Source organism: Gasterosteus aculeatus, chromosome 16 (genome assembly GCF_964276395.1).
Source record: "Gasterosteus aculeatus chromosome 16, fGasAcu3.hap1.1, whole genome shotgun sequence".
NCBI classification, from domain to species: domain Eukaryota; kingdom Metazoa; phylum Chordata; class Actinopteri; order Perciformes; family Gasterosteidae; genus Gasterosteus; species Gasterosteus aculeatus.
Genome location: NC_135704.1, coordinates 9,744,633 through 9,760,719, shown reverse-complemented (window position 1 = coordinate 9,760,719; position 16,087 = coordinate 9,744,633). Strand labels below are relative to the sequence as shown.

General features: G+C 39.4%; 1 protein-coding gene across 2 annotated transcripts in view; it reads right to left on the bottom strand.

The window, feature by feature from the left end:
- LOC120834196 (glypican-6) overlaps positions 1–16,087 on the bottom strand; it is a 59,226-nt gene that overhangs the window by 23,136 nt on the left and 20,003 nt on the right. For both annotated transcript variants that reach the window (XM_040202066.2, XM_040202065.2), the window contains exons 3-4: positions 11,618–12,009; positions 7,837–8,002 (exon numbers count right to left, since the gene is read on the bottom strand). In XM_040202066.2, coding sequence (XP_040058000.1) covers positions 7,837–8,002; positions 11,618–12,009 — 558 coding nt within the window. The remainder of the gene's footprint in view (positions 1–7,836; positions 8,003–11,617; positions 12,010–16,087) is intronic.

The window sequence follows — 16,087 nt, the reverse complement described above, 5'->3', positions numbered from 1 at the left end:
TGATGTGATAACAAGAATCTTGTCAAGCACCATGTTCAACTTAAATTCAAATTAAAGTCAAGTTAAACAACTTGATTTTTCAGGAATTCATCTGTTTTCAGTGAAAGCAAAACGCTTAAATTAGATTTGCAAAAGATTTTACACTAATATCTATAAATAAACAAGATTAGTTCAAGATTAGTTCAGACACCAAGACACGCAAGACAAAAACAATGCATCACTGTTGATGAACTGTTGTCCAGACTCGATAAACCAAATGATAAAGGGGACAGACGGAGTAAAGCTGCTTGTGTAATGATCATAGTTTCATTTAAAGGCTCTATTACGTAACTAACTATTCCAGAAGTGGAATGCTGAGTGAGGTATTTCTACTTAAACATTATATATTCACGCCACTTTAAACTTCTACTTCACTATATTCCAGAGGAAGAAATATTGCAGTTCTTCTTCAACAACAATGATTTTGACAGCTGATGCCGATGTGCCATCGTCTACTCAGCTTCCCTGTCGAAACAGTGTTGTTGTGTAGGCGTTAACTGAGCATGTGCCTGCCTTAATTTCAGTAAAGTTTAAATGTGAGAGGTATACAAAGTCTTAGAATTCTTACAACAACTTTACTTTTAAATATGCCTTTGATAGCTCCTCTTAACCGTTGAACTTTTTAAAATGTAAATTTTTGCATACTTTGCTGTATGTGTGTTGCCTTGTAAAGCACCCTGCATTGCCTTAGTGTTTGCAATGTGCTATCCAAAACGCGTTGCCTTCAGCATCCTTGTGAGCAGAAAACATTTTTGGTATATTTGTGTGAGGAAAAGTTTTCCCCCTCAATATTTTATTCATGAGTAATTTTTCACAAGTATGTTGCTGGCTGGAATTGTCATAAACAGTGACGTTGTGGCTGGCTCCAGCTACCAAGCGAAACAAATCGCCTAATTAAAAAAGAAATGAGCAGAAAGAATCAATGCAGATCTCTTCCAATGTAGGGACATGTCTCCCCGGGGAGAATGGTCACAGCCTGTACACATCAATGCAAAGGAATTGCAAATGAAGCTGCTGTAAAGCACACTAGTTCACTAATACTGTGAAGGGCAGAAGGAAAAATTCCATCACAGGTGTCAACTTCCTGTCAACACACAAAAGTAAAGATGATGAGACAAAGGGTGTACACTGCAGTGAACATTATTTAACACCACAGCCGGTGATTGGTATTCAAACAACCTGAGAGGATGAAGACATCTACGCAGACAGCCGGATGAATAACATCAAAATGTTTAAAAACAGCCCGCGTCAGAACATTGTTAAAAAATGAATAAAACCCAACCGGAGTGCTTTTTAAACAGAAAGATGACAGAACACTGCCGAAGTGATCATTTTATCCAGGGATTTATGCAGAAAGCCTCGCGCTCTATTTATCTGAGAGAACTGGGTCCTGATTATGTTCAGTTTAGATTTTCCAGGTGCGGCGAACAGGCTGACAGCTGTTAATCAAACGCTCCATGCTTCAGATAATTTATGTAATTAAAATCTAATTCCACTCTTAATTCCGTCGAAATTATACATGTATTTCTTTTGCAAATGCCTGTTTATAATAAAACAAGTATTTTTTCAAATTAACGTCTGATCATTTTAGATCATTTTCTTATTTAGCATTCACATAACGCACTGCTTAAAGGATTAGCTAATTAGCTACTTCCATAATTGATGCCATAAGCAAGTTATAAGAGCAGAATGGGTAGAGGTCAGCAAGGATTTGTCTAGTGGAAACTAGTGGATTATAGACTGGCTACTCAGCAGAGCGCATTTAATCTACTATAAGATTTATTCAGATCTGATTTATTCAGTGTAACATCACGGAAGAAACGTATAATAATAATGCAATAATTAACAGACATTTCTAGCTCTGTTTTCTATCACTTAATCTGCTGAATGTACAAATAGGCAATTCAGTGACACTACCGAGCAAATGTGTGTCATATCAATATTAATGAGAGGACCTTCTCCAACTGAAGCTAAGTTAGTTCCAGGGATGGCTTCCTTCAAAAATAACCAAAAATAACAACAAGTATATCAAAAATTAGCATTGGTCTTTTGGAGAATAAAGTCAACTTTTGTTCTAAACTGAATGTGTTGGTCATTTGTGATTTTCTTGTCTATTTAGTCTCTCGTTGACGAGCAGTCGCGCCGCCTGTCCTCCACTTTGAGTGCTTCATTTCTACAGAGAAGGCGGCTGTAACCGTGTTTGTTTTGAACGGTACAAATTACCAAGCCGGCACTGCAACAAATTGAGACAAGCTGGCACAACGTTCTTTTTCAAAGCAGAGGAAAGAATAACTTGGAAGAATTTACAGGATGGGACACATGATTAAGAAATGTCAAGGACGACGTTTTACAATAGTGGAAACTCAGCCTCTTTTTTTTGTATTGGGGTTACTTTACTCTTTATATCATGCTGCAAACCCATTGAGACAACCCTGCCGTCACATTGATTGATACGTAGACATGCAGAACAAGGACTACCAAGAAACAAATCCAGACCCTGAACTACTAAAAACGACCGGGTGCATTTGTTTAAACAAAGTATGCGCATGGACATTTAATCCAACGTGGTTACTGGATAGAAATATGTCTTATCCACTTATTCTCTGTATGAACATCACTAAGAGCCACCACTTTGGGATCGTTACAGTGGCTGTTTTGAGAAAAAAAGCCATTCTTTTTTAAGTCTTTAAGTTGAGTCTTAATGACATGATAAAGGACGACAATTTGTCCATAATTGAATGTACTCTGACCTGAACAAAAGAATCTTAACTTCAAAGAGTAGAACATACAATTCGAAACCAACACACATTAAACACTTGAAGCAACCAATTATTTTTCCTTCATTGTCTTCCACTTCACTAAAATGAAATGAGACCCCAGGTTAGTGCAAACGTGCTTGTTGTTTATTGGTTCAAGTTCTCTCTCAGGTTGAAATCAATATAATTCCTAGGGTTGAAAGGGGGATTAAAAAGGTATGCTAGAGAAAAATGGCAGAGGCACAGGCTCTATAGGTTTAAAGGATTTCTCACTGTTTGGTTGGACTATTTTCAACTCCCTGATATCTTGTCTTCACTGGTCAGTGGTGCAGGTATATGATGTTAGTCAGGATGGAAGCTACAGGAATCAAGATGAATATCTTAGCTTCTGCACCGGCTGTGTGTCACAAATTTCAGGGAGTTTCTCGCAGTTCTCTAAAGCTTCCCTTTTTTTTACGCTGACTTTTAGTGTAATATTGTGTCAGTAAAAGCAATATAACATGTTGTGGCGGAGCAATAATACAAATACAACATATGATCCTATGCTGTCGGTCCTGAACATGATCAAGCCTTCAGGCGATTTTTACCCCAAGAGTCTACGCAATACCTTTTTTGTGGTTAGACCTTAAGCTAATTAAACATTTTTTATCCTATTATGAGCATGAAATGTAACCGGCATTTAATCTACACCGAACAAGAACAACAATCCAACTGACGAGAGACGAAGACCAATTGAATGCATACAGAGGGAAAGACACTGAAGAAGACAAATGTTTCCTGAATAGATGGATGGAGATGTAACATTCCATTACATGCCCTTCACATACTAGACACAAAAACAGTTTCCTCCCACAGGACGTCTCCCTTATGAACAATTAACCGGTGATACTGCACCTCCGTTTGCACTGTGTCCCAATATCACTGCTGCTGTACCTGTCTTCAGTTATGTGCATGTACATATTGTATATACATATATATGTACATGCATACAAAAAATATATTAGACATCCACCAGAACTCAGATATATCTCATCCTTTTTGTTTTCATGAAAGACCGTAAGGTAGCGGGCCAACACATGCATTTAGCCACTCTAAATACTCGGTTCGCGGTTCCATTCACTTCTGACATAGAGTTTTTTTAACCTGACTTCAAATAATAAATGATGTAAGCCAATACACAAAACAAATTTCCGACATGCCCCCTCCCCCGTGTATGGACAGATCATATATGGCGCCCCTGTGGTTCTTCTAATGCCGAGAAAACTTGTCTTGCAATCTATAACTAAACATGTCATTACCGGCCGTAACTAACAACACAATGAAGAATAATCCATGAATTGACTGAATCAGTCATGTAATGTGTACAATGTGCACAATATTTCTACTTACACACGTCCAAAGTAAGACAAATATTCATGATTGAACACATGATTTAACATATGGCAACTGTAGTAATTAAAACAATGTACTATTTGGGTTTTCAATGCATTTGGAGGATGCTCAATCAATAATCATTGTGTTTGTTTGTGAAATGATGGAATGAGGAAATAAGATCCGTAACCATATCATCTTGTTGTCATTTTTAATGGTCACTTGGAAATGCAGTGAAATATATCACTTGCACAAAAGCTGTTGAGGTTTGCACAGCCTGATTGTTGCTGAAATAACTGACTCGTGACTCAGGGGCTTGGTTCATAAAGACAATCATTTGAACTGTATTCTCTGACGACGGAGAGGTCGATGTCGTTAAAGGGCTGCAATATACATGCATGAGATCGGATTGAAATTAGTCAAACCGTTGGTTGGACTCCAGGTGAGGTTTGAGTTGCCCGGCAACAGAGCGTTAAAGTATTTCAGGCAGGCAGGGAAGATTTGCGATGGTCCTGTAGGAGTTGATGATGTCAGGATCACGACCAGGCTTGGCAGCGCAATAAAAGCCTCTTTGGGATTTTTTTTAACACTTCATGTTCAAGCAGGATTTTACTACACCAGCGTTTACAAAGGAAAGCCATCATCCTGTGTGCTGTATTAAGCTGAGGGATTTGATGGTCGGTAAACTTCATTAAGGCGTCGCTGTTGTTGTTGTTTACTCTCCACTACACCCCCTCTTTTAGAAGAAAGTTCCCTAACAACTCCATCTTTTGTCCGACCGCACTGCAGCTGCTCTTCCCTGTGCACGCTGAACACATAGAGACATTCAGGCCTCCGTGGGTCATTGAAACAAATCGGCTCCAGCGTCAATGTTATAGGCAAGAGTATAGCAAACACCCACAAACGCTGCGTTCTGTCCTGTCTGTTATGTTATAGAAACGAATAGAGAGGCCACCTGTATATAGGTAGAGTATATTATAATATGTCATTGCAGTAGTCTGTTAAGGTGCTTCTTCTCCAGTGCTTTGCAACCTTGCACACATCGCACGTGGGTTTGAACTATTTCAAACTTATAAATGCTATTTCTGTGCATTTTTGTCATAACATGGTTACACACACTGGTAACCCGGCAGGAGGGACACAGCACTGCGGAGCATGACGCACCGTTTTGTTTGATGCCCCGCTTCTATTTATTCACGTTGCTCACTTCAAAAGCGGCCCAATTGATGAGCAACTGTTGATTCGGGAAGTTGAAACGAGGAGTCATCTGTACGATACCACCTCGTTTCACAACAGAACCTGCGGTGGCAGCGAGGTTGCCTGAGAGCTGAAAGTTTCCCTCTGGCTGTTGGCTCCATTATATGTGAAATTGACCGAATATCACAATGTAAAGGGTTCCCATTTTAAAAAGTACAAATGTCAAGTATCACCGTTACTCTTACGTCTCCACTCTGATCTCAAACACAGCTGATATGCACTTGGTTTGTTTCCATGACATAATCAATTAGTAACATGGTATATCCGAGGCAGTCTCTTGGGCCATCATTACAGTTGTCGTTGTTATAATTATTGCCGTTCAGCTTCACATAACTTTTACATTTTTATGATCAATCACTAAAAGTGCCATTGTGGGATTCGAGTCAGTGAGTGTAAGGAGCTGCGGTTAAACGCTTTTTTCCCCCACAATCGAATAATCCTTTTTATATGAAACCGGCGCTCCTCGAGAAACAGCACAACCTGAAAATGTGCCAATCATCTATAACTAAGAAAACAATGGATTGGGTTGTTTTGTTAATAAAAAAACTGCGGTGGCGGTTCAACCTCTCCCAAGCAAGAAACTCCCAAGCAAGCAAGAAACTTGCTTGGGAGAGGATTTTTTTAAACTTTTATTCCTTTATTTTTTTAAATATATAGCCTTATATACTAACCTATAGCATTATATTTTATTTTATGTTATTTTATTCCTCTTGCATGTCTTATCTGTCTTGTTGTTCATTGTCTAAGGCTGCTATGCACCAATCGCCAAGTGAAATTCCTTGTATGTCTGACATATTTTGGTAATAAATGTTTCCTGATTCCTGATCCTGAAGAGCCGACCACATAATAAATGGCCCAAATACATGCATTTAATCAAGAATGGCTGGTCTAATTGACAATTATTGCAAAGAGAGAGAAATAAAAGAAATTGATGGTAACCAATTTGATCTGGAGACCAAAATAAGCTTTTGCAACCTAACATGAAAACACACACCTCTGAGCCAACGTTCTGCTGGCTATTAAGTTAAGTTAGTTGGATGCCCGATATAATGATGGACTGGATAGTGTTGTGTACGTCCAGGATGAGTCATACAAACTATTACAGTAGTTTAGAAAGACAAACGAGAGAAATATAAATGCTGTTTTCCATATATATTTGACCTTTAAACAACAAAACGAGTTGACACAGGATAAGAACTTAAATCTTTCATTTTACTGTCAGTAAATTCAGATTTTTTACTAAACTCTTATACACATTTAAATCATTTTTAAAGGTGGTATAAGGTTGTATTTTCTGCAGTCTGGCAAAGCGTAACTAGAGCTCTTTCTCCTCCTTCTCACAGCGACTCAGTCATGTTTCCACTTTAACATTGAAGTCTCTACCTAAACGGGAGAAGAAGTCTTCTATGTTAGGAATTCTATGAAATATGAAAAAAATATATAAATATCCCATTCGTCTTTGAGCTGAACGAGTTCTCATTCAAATTCTCTGCTCAAAACTTGACATTCCCCGCTGTGCACTTGTGCCCTATTACAAGTCCCCGTTTAGCCCAGCAGGAGAGAACATTCCCGTGAATAAAATTTTTTCATGAAAGAAAACGTTGATAGAAGAATGACAAATAAAGCAGCCTCTTATCTGAGGGCCCAACGTCTGTCGATGGAACAGATGCTTTTAAAACGAAACACAGCACCAGCTGTGACCTCTCTTTAAATAGACTAGACCACCCAACACACCTATTCCTGTAATCCTGCAGACTTACAAGCACAACATTCTGACATGAGTCCTATTTTTACTTCTTCATATCAGGTCATTTTGAACACAAACATTTTAACATATTTTACTACAGTCACATCCTGTATGTTCCGCGTGCTTTGGCAAAAAATAACCAACATGATGTATGCAAAAAAAAGAAAGAAACTCAAGCATCGTAATGTTAAATAAAGTAAAAATCTCTACATCAAATGATGAAAAGCATTTGTTTGAACCGAAACGTCAGCCATATTTGTTGTATCCAGTTACAGTTGAGTTACTTCCTGTAGTGTGAAAGGCTTGTCTGCATCTTTTTTATTTTAAAACTCATTTTATACATACTACCATGTGTTTTTACAAACAATGCAGCTCAAAATATCTCGTTCATAAACTGCTCAATTTAAACCTTTTTAAAGTAATGCAGTATATATATTATTCGCTCGGTTCAGCCGCCTAATAACACGCAACACTGTGTAACGCCAAAAAAAAAGTGTTGAGCTGAAAATTGAACCTGCAAATGTCTCATTATTATTTGTTCCCTATACCCACCACACCCATTAGACCTGCTTCACCATATTGAGGAGCCAAACACAAAGGCAAAGGTTATATTTTAAGAAAATTGGTCCAATGGGGAATAGAAGAACAGCAGCATCTCAGACTCACCAATGTACAGGTTCCACTCCGGATCCAGATCAGCTTGATTGGCCAGGCAGCCCTTCACAACATTCAGGCAGTAGTTCCTACAGGATTTGAGGGCCGGCATGCCCTGACAAAAGGGGCAGTACAGCATCTTGGTCAGGGCCCGGATGCATGCCGGGGTGCTGCTCACCTGCAAGAACACAAGAGCGTGACGGCGCAACTTGAAAAATGAGTCATCCAAAAGATACAAATGATCAGGACACAATTGCAGTTTGTTATTTATTTTTAAAAAAGGTTCAAGATTCATTTTAGTGTTGAAATTTAGAAACACCACGAGAGGTACGAGAGAGATGTTTTGCTGACCGAAGGCTTTTGAGCTCTACTGAGCCCCGTCGATGACTGTGTGTGTGATCATTAGCCTGCATCTCTATGCTGTCAAGCATTCTGCATCGCAGCTATTCATCCTTCCTCCTCTTCATGTACAAAGATGAGATGCATTGTGACGGGTGGAGTTGGAAGAGGGCGGTGAGGAGTCATCACACAAAGCAGGCATTACAAAGCCCCACAACAACAAATGCCACAGACGAGGTGAGGATGCAATTCACTGACACAATATGTCTTGTTTGTTTTCAAAGATTATCACTGCGATGACATTCTATAATTCATCGCTATCATCATAATATGTTAGAGGGTGGAATTTTAAATATTTGAACTAATGAGCCACAATTGAATTAAACAAATATTTGCAGGGAGCGGAAACTAGCAGCATAATGAGTCCGTTCAGCCATGTGTTGTGGCACTAATTGAGTGTTTGAATGTGTTTAATAGAATGTTGATGTTAGTCGCTCCCCCCACACACACACAGACACACACACACTCACTCACTGATGCTTTTCAAATGTTTTCCTTGATGGATATTCATTCCAGGCAGATTGATTACCATCACACAGATCTGGATACTCTTGTCTTTATAACCATTTTTTTAAACTCTATGACAGCAAACATAACCGTGACTGCATGACCTAGTAAAGATGTTGGACTTTGCTGCATTGAACACTGTTATTCTTACCAGCGGAGCCCAGTGAAGATGTTTGGAATGGAAGCTGCTGTCTCGGCTGTTGGACTTTCTTTGTTCCATAAAGCCCCACGAAGCATCTTATTCAACATCTTTCGGGCTGAAAACCCACTTTTTAGGGCTGCAAAACTCGGACATTCTTTTGCAAGGCCTCATTTTCTGCCTGTCTTGTGTTTGAGACTCTTTTATTGTAGTCCTTTCTGTTTTTTTTCTTTTTAAAGGGGAGCTTCAAATTGAAAAATACTTTTACAGACAAATACACTCATTGTAAATCAGCTTTTTCAAAAGCTTCTGCTAAAAGGAATGTAATGTAAAGACCCTGAAGAGGACAAACAACTTATTTTTTTCTTTGCCTAATTGGTATCCCAGATGAAAACTCAATATATCCGCATTGTTGCTGCAGTATGAACAATGTTATTTTATCTGTATGATGATGCAAGGCTTCCATTCCTGTTAATTGCGTTTAAAGCAGACAGACTTTCCTCTAAGAGCAGAGAAAAAAAGATGCTCAGGTGTAGAATAGCCTTATACTAGAAATCTAGAGAGAGAAATCTCAGTCGACTAAGACCTAAAGGACACCAATTACATCCTATCAAAAATATGAACTCGCCATGAATACATAGTGCAATGTTTGTGTCACCTTCCAAACATATTTAGTTTTACGTTCTTCCAATGAATAATAGCGAACACTAGTTACAATAGAAGTGAACATGTAAATTAAATTACATGTAAACTTAAATTAAGTGACAGATAGACTTAAGGATTCCTCTTGTGGAAATGCAAAGACGTTTATTTTTACAAAGTCGATGCAGCATGAACCAGACTTGTCAGCACGACATGTGTGTACATTTGTTTCTGTCAAATCCACTGTCCATCTTACTACTGTTCACTTTACTGGGCTGTTAGTCAGAGTATTTAGATTCTCAATGACAAGGACGGAAAGCCATATGGTTTTAATCACAGCAGATGAACAGAAGCAGATGTGCTCTTCGGTTAATGATCTGAGATAAGCATGAGAATCGTTTGTCATATACAGACTACAAATCCAAGTTTTCTGCTCCCTCAAAGCTGCTTTTTTTCTGATTTGTCTCTGAAGCTGTGAAAAGCAATCAAGTCCTGCATCGTCGACTTTAATTCAATATATATCCCAGCAGCAATAAGCATTGATGTCACATCTCAGGGACGCCGTGCAACAGACACCTCAAGCAGGGTGTCCCATTCCATTATGCTCACACCCAATCTGTCATGATACGTTTATACCCCTGGGATCAAAGGGCTGTAGTCCCAGACACATGGCCTTGATCTCAGGTCCTACTCAAATGTCAAGAGGTAAAGCCGGGACACGCTGGCTCGTGAGGGGAGAGCAAAGCATAAAAACGCACGCCAACAACACATCCTCTGTGGCTGCTTCTTAATGAGCCTCTCCGCTGGTGAGAGGGGGCAATAAACATACTGAAGGGAACATGCTCAAGTTCCATGAGGGCACCATATTGGGGCTACCAGAAAACAGGTTTGGGATTTCTCAGATAACAGCAGGGTGTTTTTCTCCGTCTCTGACCATTGACCGAAGACGCCATCTAGAAACGGTACCAACGTTAATAAATCCAAACATTATCCTCTTGATTTTCCTTTAGCCTTACTTTGTACATAGATGGAAACTACATAAACCATAGCTATTATATATAAAGACTCGTCCGCATTGCCAGCCAACAGAGTCGAACCTCCGCACATGGCGGCCATCTTGGGAGGGGGGGCTCGCTCATCCATACCATTGTGTTGGTAGTGATACATGTACTTTAAATAGTAATAACTTGCTTAATTTTCAACCGATTTTTAAACGGTTTGGTTTGTTATAAACGTCAGAGATGTAGGGACGTTTGCATGCATATGAATAATTATGTTATGTTCGAAAAAATATTATAATGTTCTAAAATAGGTCCAAGATTATCCTTCAAGAAATGCTGCATGTTGAAATCCCCACCCTGTACAGGGATATATTTATGACCCTGCATACTTATGAATAATTATGATTATAGCCATGGGTTTTCATACAAAAATGATATTAGACAGAACATTATTCATAAGTATGAAGTGTCATAAATACATCTCTGACGTTTATAACAAACCAAAGCGTTTAAAAATCGGTTGAAAATTGAGCAAGCGAGCTCCCCCCTACCAAGATGGCCTCCATGTGCAGACGTTCTATACTCTGCCTTTATATATAATATCTATGACATAAACCCCCAGAGCACAACAGATGCAGCATTAAGCTCACATTGCATCAGAATACTGAGGCTAGATCATGATTCATGGCTTCTGTATACTGGGGGAACAGATTTTAGGAAACAAGCAATACAAGGAGATGGCAAATTATTTATTTTCTCTTCTCCTTCATTGTCGGCGCATTTCTACTGAGCAATACACATACTGACGTCCGTCAACACCGTTTTCAAGAAAGCATCTAGAAACAAGGTACCTCGATCCTCGAGTCTCAAGCTTCCTGAAGACTTGTACCAAGAAAGCACAAATTGCTCCGAAAAGTATCCGGTAGGGACTCGTTTGCAACGGAAATACCAGAGGGAAGTGTGCCCTTGCAGCAGAAAAGCCAAACATAACCGTGGGAAAATCTGTGTGATACAGGATGTCAGTGCAATTAAAAAGAAAACAAGGTTTTGTTTAGGGTCGGAAAAGAAGTCAGCGGTTGCAATAAAGTGGAGAGAGCACTGTTACCTTAGACACTCGCTGGGCAACCTCCCGGCCAACAGAGAGACCTTGGACGAACGTGCGCGCGGCGATGAACGCGCGGGTAACCTGAGCCTTCAGCTTCCTGGGCACGTCTCCAAAGGGCTTGAGCTGGTCAGTGTACTTACTGATACACTCCAGATAGTCCTCAGTGATGACGTACTGGGAGTTGAGCAGCGTGAACATGCGCTCCAGTAGCCGCGACCAAAAGTCATTAAGCATTTCCTCCAGGTTGACGTTCCCTCCCATGTAGTAGCGCTTCAGCTCTGCAAACAGGTTCTCAAAGACCTCGGAGTTCTGCATGTAAGGCTTGCCGTACGTCCTCACGAACATCTCGTTCAGGGACCGCTGGGTGTTCTCCAGTAGCTCCAGGAAGAATTCTGGGTAAAGGACAAAAAAGGAATTCATTTTCTTTCACGTGTGAATGTGTTGGTAAAGATGTTAGAGTACACGGCATACGTTGATAAGATACTTATCAATGTGTGAGCCGTGTCTGATTGCAAGATGGAACACAGATTCAAAAGGATGTGTACTTGATTGCCATGCCGACACCAAATATACCAGCAACCAGAAAATACCAAATAGCATTCTATTTAGTAATTTCCTCTTCGATTCTTGATTTAATTTCGAAGAGACTTCACAGCTTTGTTGGTTTTTATCTCGAGTTCACCATTTTCAACATCAGTGAGAGTCTCGTATATATTTCTGGAAAGCAATATGTGTTTTGTTTGCGGTGCAAGAGGTTTGTTTTGTGTGAACAGAAGCTGTGAACCCAAAATACATTTGTGTACCATGATGGAAGCGCTGTATATTGCAGAATGACTTCCTGTACACTGTTTCGCAATGCTACTCCATATGGCGGAAGCACAAGGCTTGCTGGCTGATGATTATCCTCATTATGGATTTGATTACGATTCCACGATTGGCCTGTTTTTGTTTGCAGCATCTCCATTTGCCTTTATAGACACCGCTTACTTTTTGCCTCATGACCTGTATGACTCACCGCAAACTGGGATGAGATGATAATATTCCTTACCACCTGGTATTCATAATGATGGTCCTCGCTTTCAAGGGCCAGGATTGAAATGTAAATAGCCTTCAAGCCTCCACATATTTTACTGCTAAGTGAAATAGTTCATGACAGAGGAGACTCAACTCCCATAAAAGGTGGTGGAGGTTACAGATTATTAATATTTTAACTGTACAGTTCATTGTCTATTATAGAGCAACAACCCACATAAGTGTCAAAGCAGGATTCCTTCTAGATGTTTGGTCATTTGGAAAAGAGTGGAAACCTGTAAGTGATGTTGACAAATGATCACCTCATGAAGTATGTGACAAACTTCTAGCAAAACAGTCGCATCTTTACACTCATCTACCACCCAGAAAAGGATCTCTCTGGGTGTGTTTCTGGAAAATAAATTGGGTCCAATATTGCTTCTTGTTTCGATTTTGTTTGGGTCTCTGAAAACTCCTCAAGGAAACACAGTGTTGAATACTGACCAGCCAGTTGGAATCTGTTAAATCTGCTGATTGGTTCTGAGAAACTAGTGCACAGCGGGTTTATCTGAGATTTTCTTTTCATTTTAAAGAGCACCTGCTGCATCTAGAACAGGGGGGTTGAGAGAAGAGAGACTAAAATAAAACAGCAAAATTGGCGCCTGCAAAACCAAAACAATGAGCCAAAAAAACGTTTGTATCTACTACTGCTCCTTAATAAAGCAGAACAATTTATCAGATTCCACAATGAATTGATGGAATACAATTGTTTCAATTCTCTATTTCTGAAATAATTGATAGCTGCAGCCAAAGAAAAACATGTATTATTCTTACACAGAATATGTAGCCGGCATAGTTCTGGATTGAACGCATCACAAACTGTATACTAATGGATTTAAAGTGGTCGTTAGCGCTCAGCAATGTAGGAAAAGAGAAAAAAATCAAAACACTGCAAAAACACAATGGAATGAATCTCCACAATACTACTTTGAATCACATCTGGTTAGCCACCATCAAAGGCTCAGAGAAAATGTAGCAAAAAGAAGCAGAAAAGTAAATTGTGAAAATTAAGCCTCATTTGCAAGACAGCAGCACGCACAGTTATTTCATAATGTGCACCCGATTGTGACGAATGTATTTATAGCTGCAAGCAGCATCTGCTATAACTCACTTGATGTTAGCTCGGAGGGTAAATGTCATATTTAAATGCTATATTCCAGTTCTTTATTCCTTCTAAAACAGCCTCTGATTCATTTCATGCCGACTGATCTATTCCGAGTGTGAGTGTTAATTGTAGGCTGTTCTAAGCATTTTAAGGAGATCTGATTAAATCAGCTTTACCTTCACACAGATCATGATATGAGGGTAACAAATAACTTTCAGCAACACTCACAGTGCGAAAGACATGTGATGTTGAAAAAGTAGATCTAAATACTATAATAGATGAAAAACTACAGTGAGCAGTTATTTAAATAGATAAAGCTCCAAGCTTGATCTGTGCTCGTTGTTTGTAACAAATATAGTTAGTTGTGTTGAACAATCTGTATGTTAAATAATTAAAAATGAAAAAAGTGTGAAATGAAGAAAAAAAATGTTATTGCAGTCAGATGATGACTGATTCCGACATCCCAGCGGTCCCTTTCTTTCACACTCCACACGTCACTTTCTGTTCGCTGGTGCACTTTATTTTTAATTTTCAACTTTTAAATATTTGTAACTTTTAACTTTTATTCTCTTTATTTTTAAACTAACCCATACCATTATATATATATATATTTGCACTGTTGTCTTGTCGTCCATTGTCGTACTGTGCGCTGTTATGTCTGACACATTATGGCAATAAATGTTTCCAGATTCCTGATTCTAAGCTCTGTTTTAGATTGATTACATAATTATATTTCAAGTTAATATACTAAGTTGAAAAAAAGACAACTTAATCAAAGTGTATGAAGGCATAACACAGTAAAACATTTTGGTGAAATGTCAAAAACCAAAGTTATGTCCTCAAGAGCTGCAAGCAGAGGATAATGACGCTGAATTGCTGGAAAGGGGAGATTCTAACCCTCCCGACATGTAGAGAGTTCATTACCTTTGGCTGATAAAGCTCAGTGTGGCTCACTGAGCCCACGTCACCGTGCAGGGTCCCACAGATCCATTCTCCCTGTGACAAAGGCCACGTCTGCTGCAGTGCATCCATTACTGCTTGCTCTCACAGAAAGCTGATGCATTTCCCCCTTGATGTCAACAGTGTCAGTGATGTCAGCGATGTCATTAGGAGTCTCAATCTCAGCAATCTTGAAACAGAGTGTGACTATTTCATATTTTTGAGCTAGATGACGGCGAAGAGGTCCGCGTTCAAGAGAAAACCTCAGTCTTAAGAGACAATAGAAACTGTGGAATGTATTACACACGGAAGTAGCCGTGGATGGGATGACATCGAGGACCTTCGTGCTAAGTGTACTTGTAGAATAAATTACTACAAAGTCTCTTGAACTGGGATCAGCCGTAACTTTGCAGGATGAAAAGTTGGGGTTTTTTCACGAGAACTCACTTTTCTTCAGATGAGAAATCACAATCTAAGAACTCAAAAAACTTGAATTACCGCCTAAGATTTGCATCTGTCAACCAGTAAAGCGGTTTGCGTCAAAAAGGTTGAAAAAAGTGTGTATGTTTGCACCATATTCAATTTTATTCTTAAGAAAATAAGAGTCAATAAGAGGTTGTTCTGTGTGTTATCTCCTGTGCAAATATATATTAAAGTAAAATCTAAGAAAGGTTCAATAATTTGTTCCATTCCTGATTGGGGAACATTATCAAAACTATCTGTAATCTGTCTGTGAACCTACTGGGAGTGAACTGGCAAAACTGACTTGTTCGGCGGCTACGCAGCAACAAAATGTGCCTTCTCCACAGGCCTGTGGACATTCAAAGAGGGAGAAGAACTCTCCCTCTGTGATTATCAACACTGAAGTGTACGTGTCAGCCGGTTGTAGAATATGGATTTGGTCTGACAAGAGGCACCATAGAGCTGCTCTACGTGCGATGCTTCAGTAGATAACGGAACCTCCCCATTTGCACGTTTTAATCCTTGAAGCTTATTGTGAGTCACACAGTGGCAGTAAAAAGCAGAGAATTCCAATGTAAACCTCGCACTGCTAAACAGTTGTATACAAGATAGCTAATATATATTGTTTGAAAGTTAACATATCCAAAGGTTTATGTTGTAGAAGAGCTCTTGAATACATTTGATAGAGTGCGGTTCCACGAGTGAAATTGTATGTATTTCCATAAAACGTTGCAGTTTGTCCGTCAGTAATCCTACGCAGAGTGAATACTAAAAACCCAGTAAGGTACAGAGGTGCCGTGGCATTTATACCTGAATCCTACCATTCGAGACTCTGAATGGTCCAAGAGGACCCCCTAACTAAAGGAGGGCCTTGCTGAGCCAGCACGCCCTCT